Source organism: Plodia interpunctella, chromosome 20 (assembly GCF_027563975.2).
Source record: "Plodia interpunctella isolate USDA-ARS_2022_Savannah chromosome 20, ilPloInte3.2, whole genome shotgun sequence".
In the NCBI taxonomy this organism is placed as follows: Eukaryota; Metazoa; Arthropoda; class Insecta; order Lepidoptera; family Pyralidae; genus Plodia; species Plodia interpunctella.
The window spans coordinates 4,996,819-5,024,344 of NC_071313.1; the positions used below are offsets into that span (position 1 = coordinate 4,996,819).

The 27,526-nt window shown below is 38.3% G+C and overlaps 1 protein-coding gene across 2 annotated transcripts; it reads right to left on the reverse strand.

Annotated features, from left to right (window-relative positions):
- Positions 1–823: 823 nt before the first annotated feature.
- Positions 824–27,302, reverse strand: msps (mini spindles). Of its 2 annotated transcripts, none has more exons than XM_053760225.1 (37): positions 27,203–27,302; positions 25,968–26,224; positions 24,338–24,468; positions 23,883–24,127; positions 23,265–23,434; positions 21,939–22,177; positions 21,367–21,561; positions 20,972–21,152; positions 20,162–20,295; positions 19,513–19,642; positions 18,997–19,131; positions 18,199–18,406; positions 17,558–17,779; positions 17,062–17,302; positions 16,640–16,798; positions 16,038–16,257; positions 15,204–15,389; positions 14,628–14,797; positions 13,743–13,907; positions 13,228–13,348; positions 12,656–12,773; positions 12,307–12,544; positions 11,878–12,013; positions 10,870–11,060; positions 10,307–10,438; positions 10,087–10,181; positions 9,597–9,785; positions 9,131–9,254; positions 8,144–8,335; positions 7,256–7,497; positions 6,717–6,944; positions 6,144–6,267; positions 5,622–5,840; positions 5,216–5,369; positions 4,809–4,873; positions 4,205–4,336; positions 824–3,880 (listed from the first exon to the last, which is right to left on the reverse strand). In XM_053760225.1, exons 2-37 carry the CDS (start codon positions 26,167–26,169, stop codon positions 3,785–3,787), a joined length of 6,129 nt encoding a protein of 2,042 aa, XP_053616200.1. In that variant the 5' UTR covers positions 26,170–26,224; positions 27,203–27,302; the 3' UTR covers positions 824–3,784. The 2 variants fall into 2 exon arrangements, with proteins under 2 accessions (XP_053616200.1, XP_053616199.1); XM_053760224.1 differs by having other exon boundaries at positions 27,120–27,301.
- Between the last annotated feature and the right edge of the window lie 224 nt (positions 27,303–27,526).

A 27,526-nucleotide genomic window follows, 5' to 3' on the forward strand; every position in this document is an offset into this window, starting at 1 on the left:
GCTTGTGCTGTGTACCATAGACTCATAAAACGTCTCGATTGTGTTTGCCACAAAAAATACCACGCTTATTCAATACACCAATCAAAATTAAGCTTACTTTGTAGTTATTGGCCAGATGATTGTCAATGTCATACTTGCTTTTATTAAATATTATTAAAATCTCTGTACACAATGAGTTATTTTAAGGAGTATTACTGCACATTTATCCCGCCAGAGTGCAGCACTGTATGTTAGGTACACAAAAGCTTTGCCGCATTTTGTTATGTCGATTAAAATGTTTATTTTAGTCCTTTTATTATGTAAGCATTCGTTTGTGAAAATATACAACAATGTAGCATATTCGGGTGCCGAAATATTGGGAAAATCGTTTTCCATAACATAAAAAAACTTCGAAAACTATGGAATACGCCTTACTCTATAAAATTTTCGAGCCAGTAAACGGTCGAAAAGCTCGGAACACTTCACACGTGAAGACTTATTAAAATATAGACTTCATACTGATAATGTCTTCAGTCAAAGTCAAGTTTATATCAGTTTATGACCACAGTTGACCAAATAATGCAGAACATAACCTAAAATAGTGTTATTATTTCCAGGATAATCCTTCCTTTTTCCTTTAAACTCGCACCACAAAAAGAAACCATACTAGAAAGCTTTTCTCTTTCAGTCAATTTCAAACATTATAAAGTGCGATAGTGACAAAAGACTCTTCTCGGGGGTTTTTTTTAGAAATAACCATCTTCTTCTTCTGAACTCAATTGAACTTATCTACATCATGGCATTATTTCAAATGGTTGACGATATCTTAGCTATTAAAAAAACATTTACAATATTGCATGAACTTTATTTATTATTACATCATGATTTATAATATTAATTTACACGAAATAAATAAATGCTCACAATAATAAAATGTCAAATTACTAGTAATAAAAAGCGAAATTAAAACTAGAGTGAATATGCTAACCTAATGATGAAAATTCGAACATAAACGAAGTTATTACAAAGATAAGGCTTAATTTAGAAATATCAGGGATCTATTTATTTAAGAATGGCATTCAAATAATGACATAAATAATTCAATGATATTTTCCAATATGCTACTGCTGTTGCAAAATTATAAATAAAAAAGGTTTCTCGTCAATTTATGAAACGATCCTCACCAGTCTGCAGTTAATTTCATTTTTGAACAACAAACCCGTTAGTTGTATTTTCTAGCCAAGTCAATTTAATACTCTCATTTGAACATAGCTTTTAAAAATGACGATCGCAATACATGATGAACAAATCAATTCAGTACGACCGGTACTGAATTGATTTGTCCAAAAATCAAATTATATTTGGATGCCAGATTTGCCGATCGATATTTTCCCTAATAAAAATAATAAAGCATAAATTTAATATGGCCGAATCTTAATGACGATGAACATGAACAGTTATGTTAAAAATTTTGTACATAGAAATCAATACTGTAGGGAATGTTAGGATTTACAATAATAATTTTGTGGTATAACATGTTAAAATGGCCTCATCTCAGCTATAAAGTTTTCTGACAAACCTACTGGATGACCTCTCACACTAAACTCAAAATACAAACACAAACGTAAATTAAAGTCGAATTCTAAACAATTATTAGAATAAATGAGTATTGCTTAACGTCGCAAACGCTAATAACAGTCTTAAAATCATCCAACCAAAAAACTGGGCCTCTGTTGATTTGCCAGTCAATTCGTCATAAAAAAAATAATGTTTATATTTTATCAATGTGTGTAACTGACAAAGATGTGGCAAATTGACTGTCGCCAACAGACATAAACCCCGAAAACTTTACCCGTTACATCACTAGCAGCTATAGACAATAGATGGTTTTCATGGAGAATGAAAACAACATTGCCTCGTAAAAAACTAGTATATAACTCTCACTACCTGTTCTAATCACATAGTTTTTATATCATTTTGCTATGTTAACATATTTGATTACAAGTTTTACTGAACAAAGAAAGTAATTACAGCTCACTGGACACTACATAGAGATAGCACAATTATGTTATGAATGTCATACATTTTCTTCAGATCTTGTAAATACAAGATATAATATATTGAATGGATTAACTACAATAGACAATGTATAAGTTAGTGACAAACTGTAATCATATTATATCTATAGGGCATGTTTGCTCTTGATCTATTATTCCCATGTATGTATACAGATCTTAATTCGTTCGCTGGTTATGTAAATAGATGCATTATGTGCTTATGTTAGAATAGCTTTCTATAACTAACAATGTATGTTAATTCATAATCTAACATACAAAACGACACGAATTTCTTTTCCATTACATTAGCCAATATCTGGCGTTTATTCAAACATATGTAAGTAAGTATACACGCTTTCTCTCTTAAGGGTTTTTTAAAAATAATATCAAATTGTTTTCTAACTTTTGAACCTCATGTGATTAGTGACATGGCAATGACAAGAATTTTATACATCCAGAATATACAATTACCATATTGTTATGACTTCTATGTCAACATAGACAACCTGACTTTTAACACCGGGTGTTTGTGATTTAACAGTATCAACATTAACAACATGGCTATCGATAAAGAACGAATAATTCGATACGAAAACCGAGGGCTAAGAATAACAAGAAAACAACCCCTTACCAAGAGACAATGATCGACAGTCTTATTCATAAAAACGCTCAAAACTTATTTTTTGTAAAAAATATGTTTTCTTTTTCAAATATTTGACCTTGAAAGAACAAAACAAGTTTCAACTAAAAACAAGTTTCAACTAAAAACACGTTTTGACGTTTCCAACTTTTCATAAGACGGCGAAAGATTTATAAAAGCATATTTACCCTGTCTTTAGCGATACTGTTCAGCTGTTTTGTCACGAGTATCGTGGCAAGGGTCACAACAATGGACGTTTCTACAGAAGACACATTTAGGCCATCAAATCAATTGGGAATTTAATACTAAATAGTTTAGGAACTAATGATAATGGCTCGTGAAGTAAATTTCAACAAAACAGTGTTACAAATCGAGTATTTCGAGATTTTTTCAGACTAGAGTTAAGAGTCGAGGTTTCAAACAAATACTCGATGTATGAAACTGTTGAGATTTACAGTGACAATCATACAAGATGGCGGGACTGAAGTTAGCTGCGATAACCCCCAATTTATAGTTGGCAATCAACCAGCACCCCAATGACAGTCTGAAACTGCAAAGTAAATATAAATGTGTAAATTAGTTGACGTCCCCAAAGACATAATCTCTAATACTGATATGATTGAAGAAAGAAAAACTCACAGCGGTAGAAGAGTGAAGCTACCAGATTTTTATCGACCGTAGTTATGGTCTGGTTGGGGGAATGATGTGGCGTGCTATCCGCCATATGATAAAGAGGAAAGATTTAATTTTTAATTTCGTTACTACTCTGGACTACTTTGATGAAATTTGGCACAGAGACAGACTAGACGTTCAGGAGTAACATAGGTTACCTTTTATCAGGTTATCAGCTTTAATAAATAAACAGTCGTGTAAAAAAAACACCCCGCATGACCTACTGCAACGCACAAGTGACTAACTTCAGTATCGCCATTCTAAATTATACTGATTATAATAAATAAAGGCGCGAATATACCGGGAGAAATTCACTTGCTAGCAAGTATTTTCTGACAATGTAAAGTTTATTCGAGACTCCTCGGTACAACGCGTGGCGGTTTGGGAAATAAATGAGTGGAACCGCTGGAGAGAGCTGCCAAGTGTGTTGTAGACTTTATCTCTTGGAGGAGCTTTTGATTTGTTGCAGCTTGAGGCGTAGAGCGTCCACGGCCGCTTCGTTCTTTTGTGACATCGGCTGGGTCGTGTGGAGCTGGAATTGGATAAAATATTATATATATTTTTTTTGTTAGCAATAACTTTATGATGAGGAGTAGCTTGCCTTTCGTTCTTCGTAATAGTTTTTAAGATACCGAAAAAACAACGGAACCCTTATAGGATCACTCGTGCGTCTGTCTGTACGTCCGTCTGTCACAGCCAATTTGTTCCGAATATATTGAACCAAATCAGGTGAAATTTAGTAATATTGTGTAATCCTATAAATAAAGAGTAATTTTTTTTTTCAAATGAGGGTGAATTTCGAAGGTTATATTATTTTAGCACGTCCTGGCCTGCTGAGACAGCTGAGTGGCCTCACCTCGAGCTGCGGGTCGATGGTGTGCGACCGCGGCAGGGAGTTGTCGTTGAGGCAGTCGGCGAGCGCGCGGCCGGCGGCCGGCGACCGCGGCACCGACGTCGGCGGGGACTCGCTCTTCAGGCCCGCTTTAGCCTGCGACACATATTAAAACCATAACAAACCCTATGTTACTCTTGAAGGTTTCATCTGTCGGTCTAGTAGTTTTTGAATTTAAAAAAATTACAAATCTTTTTTATAAAATTAGTATAAATTTAGCATCTTATAAAGGTCTCGGGGAAATGGTTCCAGCATGAGAAGACCGATCACTCGTCTGGTGCCTGCGCTGGCGTTTCTGACCAGGAAATAATAATAAATAATAGTCCCCGGCCTCATTGCTACGTTGCATCCTGCCGCTCCGTTGTACTCCATAGGCATACAAGAAACAGTAATGGTAAGCCCTTCTGGCATAATAGGGATCAACATAGTTTAAATGAGTTTCTCTCTACATTTCCTCTGAGCATTGTCTTACGTAGTAATTAAAAAAAGAAGAATGGAAATATATCATATATTTTTTAAAAATTCCTCAGAAAACAGAGTAAAAACATAATTCAAATTAAATAATCACCTGTAAAGCTCGCAGTCTTTCCAAGAATATGACGTGTGATTTCTCATCGTTTTCATTGCTTATATCTGGAAAATAATAAATCAAGATCAATCAAATCCAGCAACATTTTCTATCATCATAAATATGTATAAAAAAGTTGACTGTTCTCACAGCTTCACCCACAGCAAAATGTGTCAGGCGCGTTTATCACACACTATATTCTATATTCTATGAAATGGGTATTTGAAAAAAAAAATCGCAAACCATTAGACACGGCAGAGCACTTTGTTTTATAACATGTAAGGATAGAATAAATTTTATCATTACGCCGTCAGTCCAGGGTGATGTTCGTTCGAATCTCATATATAGGAGGAACCTTCCTCATATATGAGATCCCCGGCTAAGAGAGAAAAATAACATATTCTCACCAATATTGTCGTTTTTGTAGTCGTGTTTGTATATGGGCATAGTGGCCATCTTCCTCTGCTCGGCCACCTCCCGCAAGCCTCGCTCCACGTAGTTGCGGAAGTAGAACGACGAGCCTTGCATGAACGTCCAAATGTCTACTTCTGGATGCCGCTCCTGTAATACAATTTATTTATTAACTTAAAAAAATATATATAAATGTAGGTATAAAACTCTTAAAAGTTATTTTTTTTCCTAATAACTTTATTACCGTTATAATTATTTAAAATACTAATAATAATAAAAGATCCACTTCTTTGTGAAAACTCCTCAAATTAAAGAAGCAAATAAGCCCTAGGCGCGTTGCCACCTAGTGCAACATCTGGTCAGCCCCGTGCAATAGTATACATGTTATACATTCCCACTCACCCGCAAGTCATACAGCTGAGACAGCGCATCTTTGTTGTGCTCCTTACTCCCGATCCTCTTCAAGATGAGCGCCAGCTCCTCGTGCACGCCCCTGGGCAGCCTCCCGGCGGAGAGCGCCACGTTGCCGCTCAGTGCGGCGCCGATGCCCACTCCACCCATTATAGAACTGCCGTTGAGGGCGTCCGCTGTGTTTTCTTTTTTCTCGTCCAATTTCAGTTGCTGGAAAGTGTACGGCGGCAAATTTTAAATGGATATTCTTATAATATCGTCTTAAAAAATTAAAGTGGTTGTTATTACTTTCGAATCAGAACATTTATTTCGTGAACGTACATGTAAAATTTTTAGATTGTAATCTCAAAATAATTAAATTTTTGTTGAGACTATATAAACCTGTAAATTTATTTGTTACCAGTTCACGTGATATCTACTAAAACTTCTTGAAATGTTGTATTCATATAATTAAAAGTATGGAGAAAAATATTCATGCTGAAAACTGTTCCCGTGGAAAATTGTGAAAATTACCTTGAGAACTTTGAGTAAGTAGGGATAGAGATCGGACTCGTTGACGTCAGGGATCTGTGTAAGATGGTTCGTGATTGAAGAACCCTTCATTTTGACTAAAGTGTGCACCAATGTTTTCACCGTTCTGAAAAAATACACCAAAAAATTTATGGGTAAGATTCAAATGCACGGTTTTGGAAGAATTTCCCTTTTTTAAAATAGCACTGTGATTGTACTTGTCTTTTATTTGTCTTTTTTTTGTGTGCAATAAAATTTCAAACATAAAAATATTTAATTAAAAGACCATGTCCTATTTGTTTCTAAATTATATTTTTTTTTGTGTACGACAACTGTCTAAAATATAATAAAATAGCGAAACTCAACGACAATACTAAGCGCTCAGCTTATATTGAGGGTCCTATGAACAAAATAGAAAAGTGGCACAACACACCCAGAATCGCAGACAAATATTTGTTATCACAAGAACAAATAGCTATATTTTCGCGGTGGGAATCAAACCTAAAACCTGCAGATAGCGTTCAGGCGTGGCGACCGCACGGAGTAGGTAAATAAATAAACATTAATATCACTAACCTGTACGGCGTGTCACTTATATCCGGATTTTTCTTCCAATAGCTGTTCGGGTACGCTTTGTAAAACAGATGTATTTTGTATAAGACTGCGTCGTAGTCTATCGAGTCCACATCCCAGGTTGATATCATTTTGAGGGTCTTCCAGAAGCATTTGAGGAGTAAGTCCTGGTAGCGGGGGTACGCGGGGTCCGATACGCCTATCGACTCGTGTAGAAGTGACACGATTGCGCTGTGAAATGAATCATCATTTTATTAGAAAATGCTTTGGAATCGGTTTATATAAATTATTGTAAGATTGTTAAATATCAGCCTTTCACACCTAAACCTTTCACAGGACGAAATCCGTTGCGTAGTTTAAAATATTGAAGCATACATAGGGACAGACTGCGGGAAGCGACGATGTAGTGATAAACCCAGGTCAATCTGAAAATGATCATTTTCGATGTTGACCTAACTGAGGCTCGAACTCGGGACCTCCAGTGTAGTCTGTCACGATGAGCACAAGGCCACAGACAACTAGAGACAAAGGTAGACACCCACCACAGCAGACAGGTCCGCGGCGAGTGCTCGAGCACGCGCACACACACGTTGTTGAGCACGCGCACGAGCCGCTCGGCGTCCGCGCCCGCGCCCGCGCCCGCCCCCGCGCCCGCCCCCGCCCCCGCCCCCGCCCCCGCCCCCGCCCCCGCGCCCGCGCCGCCCAGCACCCTGAGCAGCTCCCCGAGCAGCGAGCACAGCGCCGCCTCGCCCACGTGCGCCCCGCAACCCGCCGTCTCGTAGAACTGCAATAAGGTACATAAAATATATATATTTAGGAAAACTATGATAATTCACATCCATTTTCAACTCAACCATCATAAAAAAAAACTTTGTAATAAAATTTACATCACCATAAACGTAGTGGTCGAACAAACTTAGTTTTTTTGCGAACATTTCATTAAGTTGGACGGAACCAAATATTTTTGTCATATCTTTAACTTATTATTTTTTTTTAGCATTTTTACTTTAGCATATTATTACCACAGTTATTTCTATTTGCAATATATTACCAACTAGCTTATCGTTAACGTGTGTGTGGCAATCCTTAACGACGACGTCAACGATATTCTCGTGCGACGTTAATGGAGACGCGCAACCTGACGGTACTACAAAAGGCTGCCCGAGCGCACTCGGTGTCCGTCGCCCGCCAGTCTGCCACCCGCTCTCGGACACCGCGGCCGTGTCGCTCGCTACTCCGCTCGCACGCTTCCGCACTTACGTAAATATTATAATTTCGTTTTCTCTTCTTCCTTTCTCACTAGTATTCTGTATCTGTATTCCTAGTGCACGTCTACTTTCATTCTATCTCTTCTTACTATTTCATGTATCTGTGTCTCCTTTGGACAATATAACTTCATAAACTTTCCTCCTTCATAATATAATATTTACCGTAGTGAGCGCAGTGGCGAGGTACTTGTAGGCGGGCGCGGTCTCATGCGGCGACAGATGCGCGGCGCCACAACGCAGCCGCCGCACCTGCGCGGCCACGGCGCCCACGAGCCGCGCCTCGTGGCTCGCCAGCGCCGCGCCGCGCCCCGACACCAGCGCCCCCGAGATCAGCGACAGAGCGCGGATCGCCGCCTGCAATTGGTTCCAATCAATTATAACATTACTAGAGACCCGTCCCTGTATACACCTAAACCTTCCTCAGGAATCAAACTATATATAAATAAAACCCGCATCAAAATCCGTTACGTAGTTTTAAAGATTTAAGCATACATAGGTATATAGGGACAGAGAAAGCGACTTTGTTTTATACTATGTAGTGATAATAGAGTCGTTTATTACGAAATTAAACGTTTAAAGACACTTTATCAAGTCGTATTCTAAACTAATTACAAAGCCACTAACTACTAGTATTTCGCAACGACCACAGCTGGAAAAAAAATTCGAAAGAAACTCATTTAAACAGTGTTGGGCCCCATCGTTCCATTTTTTATATGCATATATATTTTTGTGCATGATTAAAATCGGAAACAATACGAGTACGAGAATATAAAGAGAATAAGTATTAGTAATGTAATTTTTAATTTATATTTCTACGTCTAATTGGAGGCAAAACATAGTGATATAACTACCCAGCACCAACGAATTTATATTATATAATTGTTAGTAGATTATGCAGCGACATCGTAAATCGAAGCGTCTTAGAGCGAGGTGTGTACCCGATCCATTAGAGAGGGTCCTCTCTCACTAAAGGAATGTAATTATCCTTAATTACACCGAAGATACATTTCAATTGAGAAGTTCGTTTTGATTCACATATGTTGCTTATGTTACTAATCTGGTGGCTCTAGAAAAAAACCTTTCTATATCCTTCCATGGATGTCATATGGACAGCCACGATAAGGCAATAACAAAAAAAACACGACTCACATTGAGGTCGGGGCTGGCGATGGAATGTATAGTATCGGCGAGTTGGGAGTCGTCCACACTGGGCTGCGGCGCGGCGTGCGGCAGCGGGTGGGACGGCTGCCGCGGGGGCGACATCGGCACCATACTGGAATTGAATATATGCATGTTACTCAAATCTCGCATATTTTTTTAATCCCTCTTTATTGTATCTCATACTTTACGAAAAAAGTAAGAGCCTGTTTCACCACTAAATGTAACATATAAAGCAGCGTTAAAAAATGTGTTTTTCAAATATTGGATAGGCATATCTTATAACAAAACTCGTCCAAAAATTTTCATCTTTTTGCGATCATAGTCTCGGTTATACGTTGCTGTAGGAGTCATTACATTTACATTCGATTTAATAAGGTGTGCAAAACAAGTAACAGCCATTACATTTACATAAAAAAAGCAATAAATAAATTTAAAACCTAGGTTACACAATCACCTCTGTCGAACAGCGGGAGTGATGTTATGCGCGCTATGGTTGGCGACCGGTATGGGCTCGTCCAGGAACTTGAGATCCAGCTCAGGCAGCTGCGGCCGCCGCAGCACGGGCACGGCCGCGTCCAGCTGCGCTATCAGCTCGGGGTCCAAGCCGAACGGACCTGAGATTGTTTTGGGCTCCGGTGCTGCTCTGTGGAAGACCAAATATATTTATCTTTATAAAGAAAATATTTTTACTTTTGCTTTTGCCTGCGGATTCACCCGTGTTAGTTTCTAATTTGGGCCAGTATATCTTCTTCCGGGAAGAATTGAGGATTTTTTTATAAGATAGTATTAACATAACTTACCATAACCCATCTTATGTTTCTGTGATTTTTTTATTGTGTTTTTGGCCAAATCGTGCATACCGTGCGTACAATAATTTGCTACATTTTGACGTAAGTGAACCAACACACAAATATTATATGTAAAGTAATGAAAATAAAACTCACGGCTGAGGCGGCGGTGGCGCCATCTCCTCTTCTTCTTCTTCCTCGTAATCGGCTGGCGACGCCTCAACTGAAATAACGCGGCGAGGTGGCTCCTCCTGAAATAATTTTCATGATCAATATAAGGGGAAGAGGAAGACGTAAACAGAGTCACAGCCCCGAACGGAACCGGAACATGCGAACATGAGAAAAAGAGAATGAAAGAAAATTGTACAAAACAAACCTCTTGCTGTTGCAGTATAGGCCGCCCGGAAGCAGACAAGGGCACAACCATCGACCGCCGCACCTCGGCGCTGCGAGACTTGCCCGCTCGCTTGATTCGCTCCTCCAGTAGCGACAGGTCCTTATCCGAGATCTGAAATCGACATTATAATGACAATAACGATTCATTCAATTTCTATTCACATTCTTAACAATGCAACGCATTTTATTGAGAACGCCAAAGACCGAAAGTACGGAAGTAAGTAGGAAAGTGACGAATGTCAAATTGATTTAGGTACTATAAGCATAACTTATAAGTCGCACAGGTTAACTTCAACCTCGTAGGAATATACACTGGGCAAAATTTGGGAAAATGTATAAAAAATAAGTACAATAGCCTTAACATCTAAGAAGCAACAACAGCCTTTCTTGAGATAGTTGAGGTCAAAACAAAATCATCAAAATTCTAAGGCTCACTTTTTACGCTGGCCGTTAGCTTCTAAGCCTCGCAACCGCGAATTACACCACTGACGAAAAGATAAATCACGTGAAATTATTTCCATAAACACAGTTTAAATTTCCTACCTGTCCAATCATCTTGTACACCTTCTCCCCCTCGAGGAAGTACGCGCTGGCAACACAATTCAAGGCAGCCGACCGCACGGCATTGTCCCTGTCCCCTATATGTCTCGCTAGCTCCTTGAGTGACCCCCCGCCTGGGGACATCACGCTGGCCCCGTACGTCTCTAGTAAGTGACCGATGCATTCTAGGCATTCTGGGGAAGAAATTGTATGAATTTTTAAACTAGATTCGCACTTACTTTGACGCCTTTTAGCCTTCGCCTTAATTTCAACTGCGCGATGTTTCTCGTGTGTTGCAGATTTTGAGAAAGATTGTAAGATAGTCTTAACAACCCTTACAAAGTTGGTATTTGGTATAACATATAGAAAATAATGTAAACACGGGCAACCAAAATGCAATATACACATGCTAAAATTTCATAATTATCATGGATAATGATAAGTCAACTGATAAGATTATAACAAATTATTACTTCTTCAAAATCATTAATATTTACTTATGTAAATCGACTTTAGATAATGAGTGCTACTTGTAGTGCTAGCACGAATATTGGCTAAAAAGTAATCGTATCGGCAATGTGATTTTTTTTTACAGAAAAATAATAGTTCCTTTTACATCCCTACTATTTTCGATATAAACTTTACCGATACGATTGTGATTTCGCAAAAACTAGGGGCTAGCACCCAATGTCAGTACCGTTTGTCTAAAAAGAGCAGAAAATAAATGACGACGCTGTATAACCTCTTGGCTGGTAATTCTGTATGTTTATCAACCAATCTTGATATAGTAATAGCAAAAAATGTACTTCGTTAACCATTACATACCCATGTGTATCCCAATGTGCTGTATAGTTTGTAAGGTACTTACATTTAATTTTTAAGTTATCACTGATGATTTTATGTACATAATGCATGTCTTATTGACGAAATGATTTATAAAAATAAATGTTCAACTCTTTAGACACAGAATAGACTAGATAAAAAGAAAATATTAAATAAAATAGTTCTTACCGGTCCTCTGCCTTGCGTTTTTGGACTTGAGCCCCTCCATTAAATATCCAAACAGCTTGGTCACGGAGTAAACCACGCAGATTTGTTTGAATAGCGCCTTGACACCGTTTCGCACTGTGTCTTTTGGATCTCCCACCTTTAACATTAGTAAAAATAAAGAAAGATATTTGCAAAAACACATGTAAATTAATACATAAAATCTTGTTAATATGATACAAAAAAATAGTTCTGTTGTAAATTTATTAAAATGGCATCCCAACTTCCCAATGTAACAAGTATTTTAAATATGTGAACTATAAAATATAGTTATAAAAAAGATTACCTCTCTTATTCATAAAAAGTTACCTATTTAGCTTTAAGTTACGTAAATTACGCTGGTCCAAACAACCGCTAAAATTTAAACTACAAAATGAGAATAGTATCACACACCTTTAGCACCAAGTAGGGTATGAAGCAGTTAGCCTCATACTCGGCCATGGTATAATCGGCTTCGATGAGGTAATGGAACACGAACGACAAGTACTCCAGGCCCTTGAGGATGACAGAAGGGTTGGTGTCGAAGAACCTCAGGGTCAGCCATTTGAGGACCAAGTCTAAGTTGGCCATCAATGCTGAGCCGTTCTCGTTCAGGTCTTCGGAGAGGGCCTCGATGGCTTTTAGATGATATCTGGAAATTATTATCTTATTTTAGGCTTCAAAATAGCAAAATATGTAATACAGTTTTGCTAATAAATAAAAGAGAGCTAGTGTGCCGGTTTGCGCCCTCAAGTTATCTTACCTGAAGTCATTGTGGAACATATTGGCCACAAGCTGCTTATTGAGTCCCGCAGTGGCCATCTGCTCCTTGAGAAGCTCGAAGAATTCCTCGCGGGGCGTTGTGAAGTTCCATTTCAGTACTGCATACAAATATTTACACTGTATATACCCTTCTCACAGATTATATAATACCCCAGTACCCTTCTTCATAGTGGCTAACGTGACATCGCGCAATGATATTAGCTATATCTAACTAATCCTCAAAATATGCACAACTTCCGATAATAACTAATTTCATAAATCCATAATTTTATAATGTAACAAGATGGAACATACGTATCCCATCTGTCTGTAATCAAGTTTAATTGCATTGAGAAGAGTTGCGTTGCGTAACAGTGCATTATTCATAAACATGACGTGCATTATTCATAAACATGACCTGGTGGTACCAGGATCGGCTCCAAACGACGTAATTCGTCTACAGTTTGATGCACGGACATTTTTGTCACATGTTGAATGGTGCAAGATCTTTTAGATAACTACAAAAGCTTGTCTCAAAAATGTTTTTATTTTTGTAAAAAAAACTTAATTTACCTTTCAACTTCTGATCGTCAATAATGCGCTGGTTTTTAGCGTTATTGTTAGGGAGCAATGGAGTGCAATCTTCGTCATCTTTCTGTTTGCGATTCGATGCAGAGCCGGGCTTCACTGGTACCTACAATAAAAAAAAAAACAAAATTTATTTACTCACAGAGATCTTATTAGTGGTCGCTACGAAATGCCAGTAGTTTGTAGCTTGTGAGAAATTGCTATTTAATATAAAATTTGACGTGAAAAAGTTCCTGTGAAGGTTTAATTTCTAATTAAAAGATTTGATTTGATTTATAGCTAAATCTCCCCGACCCGCTCTTTGTATTTAACAATAATAAAATTCGTGATAAATTTTATTTACATAGGTACATGCACATCAAGTTGATTGACATGTGGTTGATATGGTAACAGTAGCTACATATCCCGTGGATATGGTACGAGGCGACTAATATATCTTATTATAATATATCGTCTTTTTTTTAAATTATCAATGAATGTAATTTATGTAACTATTTCACCTTTCCCTTGACAGGCACTGCTTTCTTCTCAGCGTCCTTCTTGAGTGCTCCACCAGTTTTGACGCCCTTCGCGTCGTCCTTCTTGGCCTTCGCTGGCAGCGGCTGTACCGGCAAGTTAGGACGAGCCTTGTCCAACGCCGCTTGAATTACCGGTTTAGATGCAGGCTGGAAATTAAACGTTTATTTTGTGTTGATTAAAATTATTTACATGTCTTTTTATTATCCTAATTAAGAATGAATGAAAAGTGAATGTAGGTTTATTTGTTACCTCTACATTGTTTGCTTCGTTTTATGCATGCAAATTTCTAATTGGTTAGGAGTACCGAGTATGTTTATGTCGAAGTTTTGTTGTGATGCAACCCACGCGTATTGTATCTCTTCGGATTATAATGGATTGGTCTGGTAGGCATCTAAAATGTATCTATATATATCCTACCAGAATCAGTAATCAGAATAGTATATATATATTATTCTGATACCAGAATTTCATTTATTGAGATATCATCAAACAGACACACACACACAAGTACATGTATACTCATATACTTATGCAAACAAAGATTATTGACTTTTTTTCGTTTCTTCACCTATATGATTGTAATAAATTCTTAATTATGATCAATCTACAATACAATAATTTTTTATTGCACAAATTAATTACATAAGTATAAAATGCATAATCACACATAGCATGACATTATGACATAGATTTAGGCATTGTGCAATAGACGGCCTAATCGCTGTAAGCAATTTCTTCCAGACAACCTTTTGGGAAATTGCTAGACGAGGAAATACAGTAATGCGGGTCGGATTAAACTGACAAATCTGTCGTCTTGTGTATTATTCATTGATCAAATGTTGAAAATAGTTGTTTAACGTCCTCACCTTAATTTTGTCCATCTGTTTGTGCAGCGCGTCGTAGCCGAGATGCAGCATGAAGGGCAGCACGCAGTCGGCGGCCGCCTTCCTCACGTCCGCCGCGCGGTCCTCGATACACGAGAACAGCAAGGGCACGCACGACGATAACTCTTCGCGGGGGAACGACTTTGGTGGCACTGTGGCAAGGAAAACATTATAATTTACAAATTAAAATCACAACCGATATAAACTAATAAATTGAATTGCAAGATTTGACAGTATAGGCAAATTAAAAGCTTGTAAAATTTTATGAAAACTAACATTGATTAGATAGAAAATATTGTTTTTTAAAGTAAATAAGGAAGTATTGTAGGTTTCGTTCGGATTAGTTATTTAATTAAAACTTTCTCTTGAATCACATTATATAAAGAAAAAATCCGCATCAAATTTACGTAGTTTTAAAAACCTAACCATTTATAGGGACAGACAGACAGCGGGAAGCGATTTTATTTTATAATATGTAGTGACAGTGGCAAGTTTTAAAAATATAATTTTGGCCAGTATTTGCGACAAAAAAAGAGAAAGAGAGAGAGAGAGAGTCACCGGCGGGCAGATGTTCGGCGAGCCACAGCAGCAGCGAGGCGCGCAGCGCAGGCGAGCCCGCAGCCAGCGCCTCGCGCAGCATGTCCGCGTCCAGCGCCGCCGCCGGACCTGCGCATGCGCACGCGCACCACGCGCGCAGGCACGACGTCGCCGACGACCGGATCCACTGCTTGCTGTCGCCCAGCGCTGGAACACGATGCATCATAAACATATGCATTCTTTATTAAACAAAAACAACTACACACTGTGCACGAATTCGTTCTTTTATTTACCGCAATGAAAAACCAGCAATATATGCCCAATACACCAAAATTTTGTGTGCCTGTGGATCAAAATCCCAGGTTCGAATTCTACTCGTGCCACATGAGTTTGTATAACAATCTGACTCATGTATAATTATTTTCATCGACCACCACTTACTTCCGGTAAAGGAAAACATCGTGAAGAACCCTGCGCACTGGTTAATTATTAACTTGTGTATGAAATGGAAAAGGCAATGGCAAACCACTCCATTACTAATGCCAAGAAAGTTATTGTGTATATAATTCCACGTAATAACCACGGCCCTTAGCCATGAGGAATACGACTATGAAGAAAAATTTATAACAATCCAAACACTGGTCTCCATCCCTAGGTCTAACCGACTAAACTTAGGTTACGCAGAGATGTGTTTACGCCCAGTATTTGCCCAACTTTTTCCCAAAAAATCAAACCGCAAACCCATCGTTTAGTTTTTGGGAAGAAACTGAGCAAATATTAACGTGCACTAACTGTGTAGCTAAGCCACAATTCGAGACTTAACCACAACATAAATTATAAATTTTTAATGTTTACCTTGGAAGAACGAAGGGAAGAAAGTCCTGACATGCTGCTTGCACTTGCTCCCCATAGCTACGGCCAGGGCTTCGCAAATCTGCAAAGCGCTTTGTGCCAACTTCGAGTTGGAATCCAGCAGCCGCGCCACCAGCGCTGCTGGTAACTCTCCTAGTGATGACTTGATCGGAGATGACGACGCTATAATGCTCTTCACCTTCTCTAGGGCTTCATTGCGGACCTAACGTTCAAGTGACATCAATTTACTATTTGATTTATAGAAAACAATAATAATTATAAAAATTACTAATACTCTTATTTATGATTGTAACTAAAAACATATAAATCAAATTGAAATAGACAAATGAAAATCTAACTATAGTTTTAAAACAATAAAGCGACTGCTTTATTTTAGCTTTAAATTAGGTGAATTTTAAAGCATAAAAAATATTAGGCTAGGGCTAAAGTTGATGCTAGCTCGGAGCCCCATAGATATCTATATTTTATTTTATATTAAGTATGTTAATTGTTCTTGTTCAATTTAGGACAGTTAGTTGAGTTCAGACTCCACACCAGGATTCCTTGTGTTATGGATTTTTATTTTATTGACTGTTGGTTTGTACCTTCCAGTTCTTGTCGTTGATCTCAGCGACCAAGGCCTCGGTGATGAGCGGCGCGATGTCGGTCCGCGGGCGGGCGTCGTCGGCGGCGGCGGGCTCGTCTTCCGCCGCATCTTCGTACACTTCCTCGATGTCGTCGCCCATTGACCCTTTGCTGGCGGACTGGAAGTGTATATATTTTGTAATAGCTGTTGTTATCCGCGACAAAAAGCCGCCCTATTATTCATAAAAACGTTTAAGTGTACTTTAAGCTAAAATATATTTTATCACTGTCGCACTTTATAATAATTGCCCTTTGACAGAAAGAGACTAAGCATACTTTAGTGAGTGGAGTGGACCAAGGTACTGGAAGAAATAGACTAACTTTAGAACACTACTCTAGTTGTAATAAAAAATGTAAATAAAAAATAAACACAATTTCATACCTTACTGACCGCAGTAGCGGGATGCCTTGTAGGCGTGGGGGGTGTACTATTGGCATGTTTGTCGATCTCCAAGCTGATCAGCTGCTTGGTGGCCGGCTTCTCGCTGTCGAAGTGGTTCACCAGCGACGGCCCGACGTAGAGGGACAATATTCCGAGGAAAGTGACGCACGATGTCCGCACGTTCGGGTTTGTGGCGGACAGGGCTTTCTTCGAGTGCGCGATTATGGACGTCACTTTCATGCTGGACATTTTGTAGAGAAATTACATGTTTGAGATTAAATACTGAACGCAAATCAATAGGTGTCGTACTTCGCAAGGAAGATATAGAAGAGAACAAAGGGTTTTTTTTTCACTGAAATTTGCACGGTAGCGAAGCTCCGAGGCGCTAGTAAATTCATATCTCCATAGAAAGAGAATTTACATCAGGTCACTCAAGAAATCAGAGCCCAAAAAGAAGGCAGAGAAGAATTTCCAAATAATATGCAAAAAAACTCACTCGAAGCCAAACTCCTTCACCGCGTTGGCCATCCAGGCGAACATCTCAGACTGCACTTTGGGGTTCCTCTGCGAGTCCATGGCGAACCCTAGCCCCTCGTTGAGCACGTGGTCCAGGCCACTCGCGTCCGCCAGCGCCGTGAGACACTCGGCGGCGATGGCCGCGCACGACGCCTCGCCGAGCTTCGCTATCACATCTTGTAGGACGAAGTCTGCTGCCACACTGGGAGCAAAAAACTAGGAGTTAACAAGGAAAAACCAAATAATAGCAGGATTAGAAATGTGCCACTCAATAAGTCCTACTAATATTATAAATGCGAAAGTTTGAAGGATGTGCGTATGTTTGTTACTCTTTCACGGAAAAATCTACTGGACCGATTGTTATAAAATTTGGTACACGGGTGGAATATAACCTGGAATAACACATAGGGCATTTTTTATCCCGAAATTCCCAGGGGATTGAATAACGGGGCGCAAGCAGCTAGTCTTTTATAACTTCAGCAACGACTTAGTTACTAGTTGTCAAAATCTATATTTTTTTAATTTAAGTATACCAGTGTTATAATCAAATATGAGTTTTTTACAGTATACCAGTGTTATAATCAATATGAGGTTTATGAGTCAAATAACCAAATAACTCACGTGGAAACAGGGAAGTTTTCCGTGATATACTTGCAAGCCTCTAGCCTGGCCTTCATCACTTGCACGTTGGTGTCCTTGAGGCCAGGCTTCTTGTTCAGTATGCGATACAACACTTGCGCCCCGGCGTCGCTCGCCGACAGCCCCTGGACAGTGGACAGAAAGCTTTGCACGGCTGTGAGGCGATTCTTCCAATTGCCGTCGCCGAGTCCTGATACAAACAAAAAATAAATTTTCGTCACACACTTTTAATGTTGACAGAGAGAGAAATGCATTCAAGACAAAAAAATGTAATAATAATGAATTATCATGAAAACTGAAGCGAAGTGGAAAATTTCAAATCTATAGCACAAATGGAATTGAGTGAAATTTAACTTGCAAGATTTGAATGCAGACAAACATTAGGACAGGTCAAATTAAATAGAAGCTTGTAAAAACGACCACCCACAAAACCTTTTAAATTTTCCTTTGACCATGAACCTCGCTCACACTAGCGCTCCTGGCGGCGAAATCAAGCAACCTACACTTCTTTTTTTTTACGAGTCCTAACATGTAAACAATCTTAACAGTACATAGTTGAATTTTGTTGAAAATAATCAAAAATTAGTTCCAACCTATACATTCTAAAGTAAAACTTTTTATTAACGGCGAAAGTAATATCCTCAAGTCTAATTTAATTAATAATTCTGTACAATTATAAAAAGACATGGAATTTAATTTTTAATTCTGTAAATCATAAAAAGACGGTAATAATGTTTACATAAAAATATATTGGAAGACAAAAGCGGAGTTGGCGCTTACCATTGAGCACGTCGACAGCAAACAGCGCCTCGGCCCTGGCGTCCACTTCCTCCGGCGACAGCTCCTGTTCCCGCGGCGGGCTGCTTTGTGAGCGGGAGCCTGACTTCTTTGTCACCGTCGGCTTCTTTGCGGGACCTGCACGCGACACATATACAAAAATATTGCGTATATCTTTTAAACCCACCTCCCACTAATCCTAATTAATATTATAAATGCGAAAGTTTGTTAACTAATCTTCGTGAATTTTGCATATATGTAGTTTGAAGTGTGAAGAAGGACATAGGATACATTCATCCCGGAAAAATAACTATTCCAGTGGGAAAACGCAGGCAAAGCCGCGGGAAAAAGCTAGTATTATATACGTTACTGAAAATTGGCCAAGCACCTACCAAATTTAATATAATCCTGATATGATTTTAAAATATAGCTTGTTGTATTTACCGTATTTGAAATAACCTGTAAAGATAGATGCAAGTTTGCTATATAAATATAATAAATGCTGGAATATGTAGTGACCTGAAGCGGGGCGTTTAACAGGTTTGGGCTGTGCAGAGCCCGCAGCGGGCTTGGAGTCCCCCTTACCGGCCGCTGAAGCTTTGGGCTTCAGATCTTTCTTGGCTACCGACACTTTCACTTTGATTTCCGCCTGAAAAGAGAACATTTATATTGAGAAATTAAACACGAATAATTTTTAGATTATAATGACATCTGTGTTTGATATTGTTCTCGGGACAGGATTATTTTTATGATTAGAACCACAACATAAGTTCGCGAACTACCCTCATAATATTGATAACTTGTTCACAATAATACAATTTCAGAGAGGTGCTGTGAGGCGCGGAGGGGGGTACTTTCAATGTATGGAACGTTAGAATATGATATAGGTAGTATGTATGAACTAGTTAGGGTTGTAATTTTTGGAAAATAAAATTATTTAAAATAGATAAAGTATGTATCACCGTCTTTAATATTATATAATCCTTACTGCATTATTAGTGTTGGCAGATGTTTCGTCTTCGTTAAAATTTGAAAAATTGTAATGACAGCGCGACCGCAGCGGTAGAAACGCTCTGAGAAACACCCAACCAAACTATGATTACAACCTGCTACTAACGTTATATGGGAAACGGACATAAAATATTTATTTATTTATTAGTACACATACCTTGTCCGCAAACTCCTTGATCTTCTGCTCCTTGAGGTTGTCCAGTTTCCCGATGTGCGGCGCGATGTTCCTGTCGCCCACCAGCTTGCTGGCGGTGCCCAGCGCCTCGGCGGCCGCGTCGCGCACTACCGGCTCTACAAACACAACATTCTATGCAATCAAGGAGACCGTAGACGGGATGATGTCGTTTCAACGTTTCCAATTTTTAGATCAACTTTTGAAACAAAAATCCTCATTCTCATCTGAGTGTTTGCCCTGTTTCTTCAGTCGAAGTCCAAGGTCGCTTTTCTACTTTTTTGTTTACACTTCGGAAGAGACTGTTATCAGACCATTAGTATCCATATCATCCTTGGCGACAACAATATTTTTTAATGAAGTTTTTTTTCAATTTTTTAATCATATGCTTAAATATTTTATTCTTCAGCCACAGGCTGTCTCCAAACTATTTAAACGGTAGTTTGTATTTCGGAGACAAATAGCCGTCAGAATGTTCATTATCCGTTTTTAATTTTTTTCTTGGTTTTGTTTGTAATGAATAAACTCAGAAACTACTTAAGCGATTGTGATAAAAATTGGCACAAAGATAAACGAAAAGTTTTGAGAGTAAAATAGACAACTTTTTATGGTTTTACCCAAACAAAGCTGGGACGGCCCACTAGTATTCAACTTTCTTCTTATTGGCAGGTTTCAATTAAAAACAAGATCAAGATTACCCAAACTATGCCTGTAATTTTGGGTAATCATATGTATTTAACTGTGAATTAACTCATAATATATTCAAACGTCAAAAATCAAGCAAATAAAACTCACCAGCGCTTTCGAGAAGTTTGAGCAGACTGGCGACGTAGGCCTTCATAATTTTTTTGTTGAAGTTGGCTGGCTGCGTCACACACAGCGCGCGGGACAGAAACAGGGCGCTTTCCGCCTTTATTTGCGGGTTTTTGTTGTCGAACGCCGCTATCATGTCTTCCATTATCGCCTCCAGGTTCGTCTGCGGATGTCATTTTTCTTTATATATTGACATGTATTAAAAAGAAAATGATATATATTCTTGAGTTAAACTTTCAACTTGCTGTTTTAATGTGTTAATTTCTGTACTACTTTGTTTTTGTCATACATTTTTACGTCTTGGTTAGATAAATTCGACCTAATCGTGTTCAATTAAAAAAATATATATTATAATCTATGTATGTGAAGATACTTACACTAGGATAGATAGCGTCGATGGCTTCTCTCAAAGCGGTGACAACGTTAGTCTTCTTCTCCTTGAACTTCTCCAGTATGGCCTGCACGCACGCCACCGCGTACGGACTGAATTTGGCGCGCAATCCGCTCGCGACCATTCCCAGGAGACGGCCGCCAAGGGCCACTATCATTACGTTTGTGTCTTTTGATATTATCTGGAAAAATCGCAATGAAATGTGAAAAATATATCTAACACAAGTTTTAGCAATAACACACTCGATAATAAATAATTTTAACACGTTATTTCTGGTTAAATAATATAATATGCATAAAGCTTATAATACTAAAAGCCTAAATAACCATACCAAAAAAATAATTCTGGTACCACTTCACCCCTGCACCCTATCGGTTAAATGGTAACTTTTATACTAGTAAAAGTGTTTAAACCAAACTTAGCGGCATAATATTGATAAAAATTGACTATCCTTGTACTAATTTAAATTTATGTAGGTCTGTACTTATTTTTCGTACATTAAAGTTATTACCCTTATACCCTTCCTAGCTTTAAAAAAAAGATAAGAATCCTGCTAACCTTCTTCAAAGCCCTGACAAGGTCCGCATAATCCCCCGGCTCCAATCTCGGGGCAGTCTTCAATATGGCTTCCAGGGAGTCCAAAGCTTCCTTCCTCTCTTGCCACTTCTTAGCTTCCAATTTATCATAGAAGTCCTTTGGAATCTTGGATAAGATCTCCACAGGAGTGAAGAGTTCGTAGGGGTCCAAGTCAGCAGAATCGCCGCCGGCTATGTCTGCATCATCGTCATCGGCAGCGCCTGAAAAAATAAAATTGATGTCAATGACCTCATTATAGTACAAGGATCGTTACAATAAGTGATTGGATGACTGTCATAAAAACGGTTTATTATACGTATTGTTCGAATATTTTGATAACGCCCCTGCCTAATTTGTGTCCAAACGCAAAACCATCTCTATGTTAGACGGAATAAGGCTGTACTTAGCCTGACTACGACGCTAGTCCCGTCGTAAACTTGAAGGAGGACTCAATTTGTCATTACTTGAGTACACTTTCAAAATAGTAGGTATACAATGTAAGTGAGCGCTAAGAAACGAATTTCAGAAATGCCACCCCTAACTCTGGAAACTATGCTTGCCTAGAGCCACAATGTAAAAAAGACAACCCTTGCCTTGGTAACAGCAACAACAGATGAAACATAAAGGAGATGTCTTCTTTGCAGAGGTCTCTTGGACATTTCCTTTACTTCTGATACAGTAACTGCAGGTTGGCCGAACTGTTACATGGAAAAAAAATACTGCACTCAAGTTGAATCGTCAGAATCTATAGCGCTTCACTAAGTAGTATTATCGAATGACACAAATCTTGCACCCCGCCTATCACCTTCTCAAAATGTCTTTACGGTAAACAGATAATGCTTAGCATGTTGTACCTATTGTATATCGAATGTATTTGAATGCATAAACTTTAAATAAATAAATACAAAAATGTCAAATGGGACGACTAAGTACTTAATTATAGGTAATTTCCTAACCACTCCTAAACGCGTTAACCGATACAGACATGTATCTTTAGTAACTGCATTGCAATAAATATAGATCTTATAAGAATAATAAATAAAAAAAGAAAACACATACATCATCCTGTCACCATTCTACTACTCACCATTATAGTAATGGGCCGATATCAATCCTAACAAAAAGTTCTTTGAGCAATAACAAATTAGCATACTTTCGATTTCGTTACCAATTGTCCACCGCCCAAGTCCGATATTTGATGTTAATTTCATGTCCTTATCCTTACCGTCAGAGCAGCCGGTGAAATATTTTGAGCTGTTGTATAGCTTGCAGGGTCGCCATGTACAGAAAGGTGTATCAGAAACTCACCGTCAGCGCAGTCGGAAGCGACGTTGGTGTCCCGCACCCGATGTTGCTGAGAGCGGAGATATCGCAAAGGCTGCGCGCCACCCCCCGCGCCCGCGAACGACTCCCGAAGTTCTTGCTGGACGACCGCTTGTAGGGACGCTATGTGCGGCTCTATGGCTGCGCCGATCCATCTAAAACATTAGGGACAATTAATTATTTTTTTCACTTTCGATTGACTGCAATCAGTTTCTCACAAGCTATTCAATGTTATTTTTATTTTGAGAAATAAACAGATAAATAGAAAAACAATAAAATGCAACTTAAATATTACAAAAACAAATCAAGTTTACACTAATACGTTAGGAATTTATTAGGGATTACTGGACTGAGCAGTACTCTCTCTCGCCCCTCTTTATTAGAAGGGAAACTAATTAGAGAGACATCAGCCTGCTTTCTATCTTTTCAGAAATCCTCACGGAATTGTAACATTTGAAAATGAATCTCATTATAGTACACTTAATTTACGCTTTATTCTAAAGAGTGATCAGATTATATCACACTATTGATATAACCTGACGGATACAATAACAAAATCGGGTACAAAAACTCATCCATACTGTGATAAATAGACCTAGTTACCTGTGCATTTCAATAACAAGAGCCTTCATCTCATCTCGTACAGTCTTGTCTCTGTCCGCTAAAAGCACTGGTATTTTCTTCACCATAGGTTTGATTGTGATCACTTTGTTTCCAAACTGTTTTAACGCGGAATTGAGCGCCGCCGTGCACGCCGCCACAACTTTGGGGTTCTTCTGCTCCATGCCCTTAAGTAGCTCGTCTTCTACAATCTCGTGTTTTTCTATTTCTACATACATTAATGTGACCTGGAAAAAGAATTGTAAATTCTAGTGAAATCAATAAAATAAAATATTTTTTTCGTTCTCATTAAAAATGCTTTTTGACTCCAAAATTGTGACGTCACAACATACTACTGGCTCCATACTATAACAAGCTCCATATAATTTTTTGTTTCTGATTTGATTAGTTGGAAAGTAACCCATTATATCTGGTCATAGAGATTACAATGGACTTACTTGCAGTGCCAGGTCTTTGGTCTTCGTTTTGGGCGCGGCGATGCATTTGGCGACGATCCCGGACATCACCTCGCCAACTGTTTTGCCGGCATTACCGCAGTTTTCCACGAATACTAACGCCGCTTCTAGACCTAGAATAATAGTGTATAGAGTGTGATACAAACGTGCAAATGATGGACATACGTACGAGGTGGGCGGGTATGTCGTGCGACGCGAAACGCGCAGAACAGCGCGATAATAAAGACGAGACGAATTATAGCATTAACGTCAATAAAACATAAGTATAAAACAATAAAATCTTTTAAAAAATCATAGCTACTTCAAAGTTTATAATAAAAAAGGTATTATAATAAATTTAAGTTCAATACCTATTATGCTTAAAAAAAGTTAATACAAAAAAGGTGCAAGTAATGGTAGAGGGGGGGGGCTTGGTAATTTACCATTACCAGCACTCTAAATTACCAAAAGTATAATAAGCTAATCTTTGCGATAGTCATGTAAATAAGTCTAGACATGTGACGCCGATGCCTTATATGAGCTGGCCGGTATTCCCACGTGAAACTAATTGGCTGAATTTCAGGCAAAATCTATTGGATTATAGGTGTCGCTACTTTGGAGGATTCAATCACGTGTAACTGTGATTGAACATATTAGATTCAATTATGTACCTATTTATAATAAGTGCTTGTAATAGAAGTTTAATATATATTTATGTATATATGATGATAAGTCTTCAATAGAATGTGCCAGCTGGTTCTCCTTCCGAGCATATTGTAAAAGTCAATCAAGGGAAAGGGCAATAAACGGGAGATCCGGCCCCTTTCAGTCATCTCTTGGCTCTGTCACCTCGCAAGAAATAAAGATGTGATAAACCTTACATTTAAAATTTTCCAAGAATATAAAATGCATTACAGCCATCATAGTCTGCAGTTTGATTACCTAATTCTTGATCATGCTACAAATCACTGTGGCAGCTAAATTGAGCGCAACCAAACAACATACTATCAGCCATTATCTAATTGACTGCTGTCCAGTTACAGAAGAATTATATTAATAAGTAAGTGGATTTATGAGTGCTCAATCTTATGCATGTATGAATGGTCTTGTATGTGTGTGCACTATTTTACTGATTAAGCTTCAATGGTATGGACACATATGAGAATGGAGAACAATATTTGTAAAAAGGGTACAGTATATGAAATTGAATGGCAAAGAGGTAGAGGAAGTCCCAAGAGAAACTTAACAGATTGGTTAATTATTAACATCAGACAGCGAGAAGTGGAGACTGACATGCTGTACCAATCACAACTAATATTATAAATGTGAAAGTAAGTTTACCGCTTCATGCATTATCTACTGGACCGATAGTTGTGAAATTTGGTACATGGGTAGATAATAATCTGGAATAACATATAGGGTTTTTAACCCGAAATTCCCACAGGAATAAAGACCCAGGGTGCAGCTAGTCCCACTTATAGTGGTGGTGTTGTAGATTTAAGAGTGAGATAAGATGCAAAGGCTGATGCCAGTTCATTAGGGAGACATTTCTAAGTAGGTACTTCAATACACTTAAAGTGTCTCTGTGTATCTGTGGCTTAAACCTAACATTGTTTATCTACATATAACTTACCTTTTTCCTGTGCCATTGCATTGCTGTCAGTGACAAATTTCTTGATCAGACCCAAATACTTGTTCCATTCTGGAGATTTCTCATCATCAATCTGGTTGAAAAGTTTGATAGCCTCCTCGTACCCAGCAACGCGGGCCTTCCAAAGTTTGTGGACACATTTATCTTCCGTTGGCAACTTTTTATACTCATTTTCATCCTCCATGTTGTCAAATTTTAGCTGCAGTTCTCTGTTCCAGTTAAATTTAATTTTCTTTCACCTATGAGATAAAGTAAATTGTGAAATTTATTTATTTCATGCATTCTGGGAATACTGGGTTTATTCAGCCTCCATAAGGTACCTTTTCCCTTGGAATGTTACAAATCTACATCGCAGAATTTGTATTATTTTCTTGGAAAAAAAATGCAACAAAATATGAAAAATATAGTTTTCAAAATATAGTTGATTTCATATTGCTCTGTTGCTTTCATAGTGTCTGTCATAAACCCTACTGAAATAATATTTTACTAACAAACACAATTTAATAGAACTTAACATGTATCATAACATAAATTCATTTAAAATTGCCAGTTACATCAAGAGGTCGCCACACAGTTATTTTCTTTAAAAGGATGCCAGTTAACCCTGATTGTAAATTACAGGCAAATTAAATGCACACTATGCAACACATGTGGCCCCATTTTACTTGCAGCTACGTCCTGGTGTCAAGGATTTTGCTTTTTTGATATAATAAATTGATTCAAACTTACTGTCAACACACCCAAGGCTCTTTATGTCCTACTTTGTTATAATAAACAATGAATACTGATTAACACAAGACATGCAAATTTGTATCTATTTTTTTAATAATGCTACTTCTTTTGTATGTTATAACTTTCTTTTTAGTGTAGGCGTGTTTTAAATAACTGAGATAGGGTAGCTGTGCGTGTAAAAACGACAATAAAGTGATGATTCAACGGTGCCTCCTTTCGAATCGAGTAATGGCTACTTGACCAATATTGCGGAACAAATAGTTAATTGCGAGCCGGTTCATTTATAGTAACACATTTATAGTGAGATGTGAAACTAGATCGCATCTCCACTAACATCGACCACATCAACGGTCACACTTTCTCGTTCAACAAACAAATTCAATCAAATGTTACGATTCTCACCGTATAATCGTCCTTTCTTGCAGAGTTGAGTTTATTTATCTAATTAGAGCAACCACTGAGTACATAAACGTATAAACACTCACATTATCCAGGAAGAAGATTTATTTTAACCGACAAAAAGAAATTTCTTTTTCTTTTCCGTCGTTTTTTGAGTTTGCGAAATGAAAATGGATGATGGACAAAATCAGATGTTGCCAGTAAAAATGTGTAATAAGCCATTTAATTTTCTAATCCATGGACTAGCAAAATCCGCTCGCCAGTGGATCATTTTTATTGAAGAGCTATTTTACCACAGAGCCAAAAAGCCGCGGTAAAACTAAAATATAGACAAAAGGGCATATTACGCAAAGCTCAGCCCAGAAGGCGCTACTGGTACAACTAAGGTACACAAACATTGCCAATGAAGG

Bases quoted from the DNA above. Each gene is read 5' to 3' on its own strand.
- msps (XM_053760225.1), bottom strand. From the start codon at position 26,169: ATGGAGGATGAAAATGAGTATAAAAAGTTGCCAACGGAAGATAAATGT. The intron at 16,799-17,061 runs GTATGAAATTGT...ATACACTTCCAG, and splicing joins CCGCTACTGCGGTCAGTAAG to TCCGCCAGCAAAGGGTCAAT. The intron at 12,014-12,306 runs GTGTGTGATACT...CTAATGTTAAAG, and splicing joins TACCCTACTTGGTGCTAAAG to GTGGGAGATCCAAAAGACAC.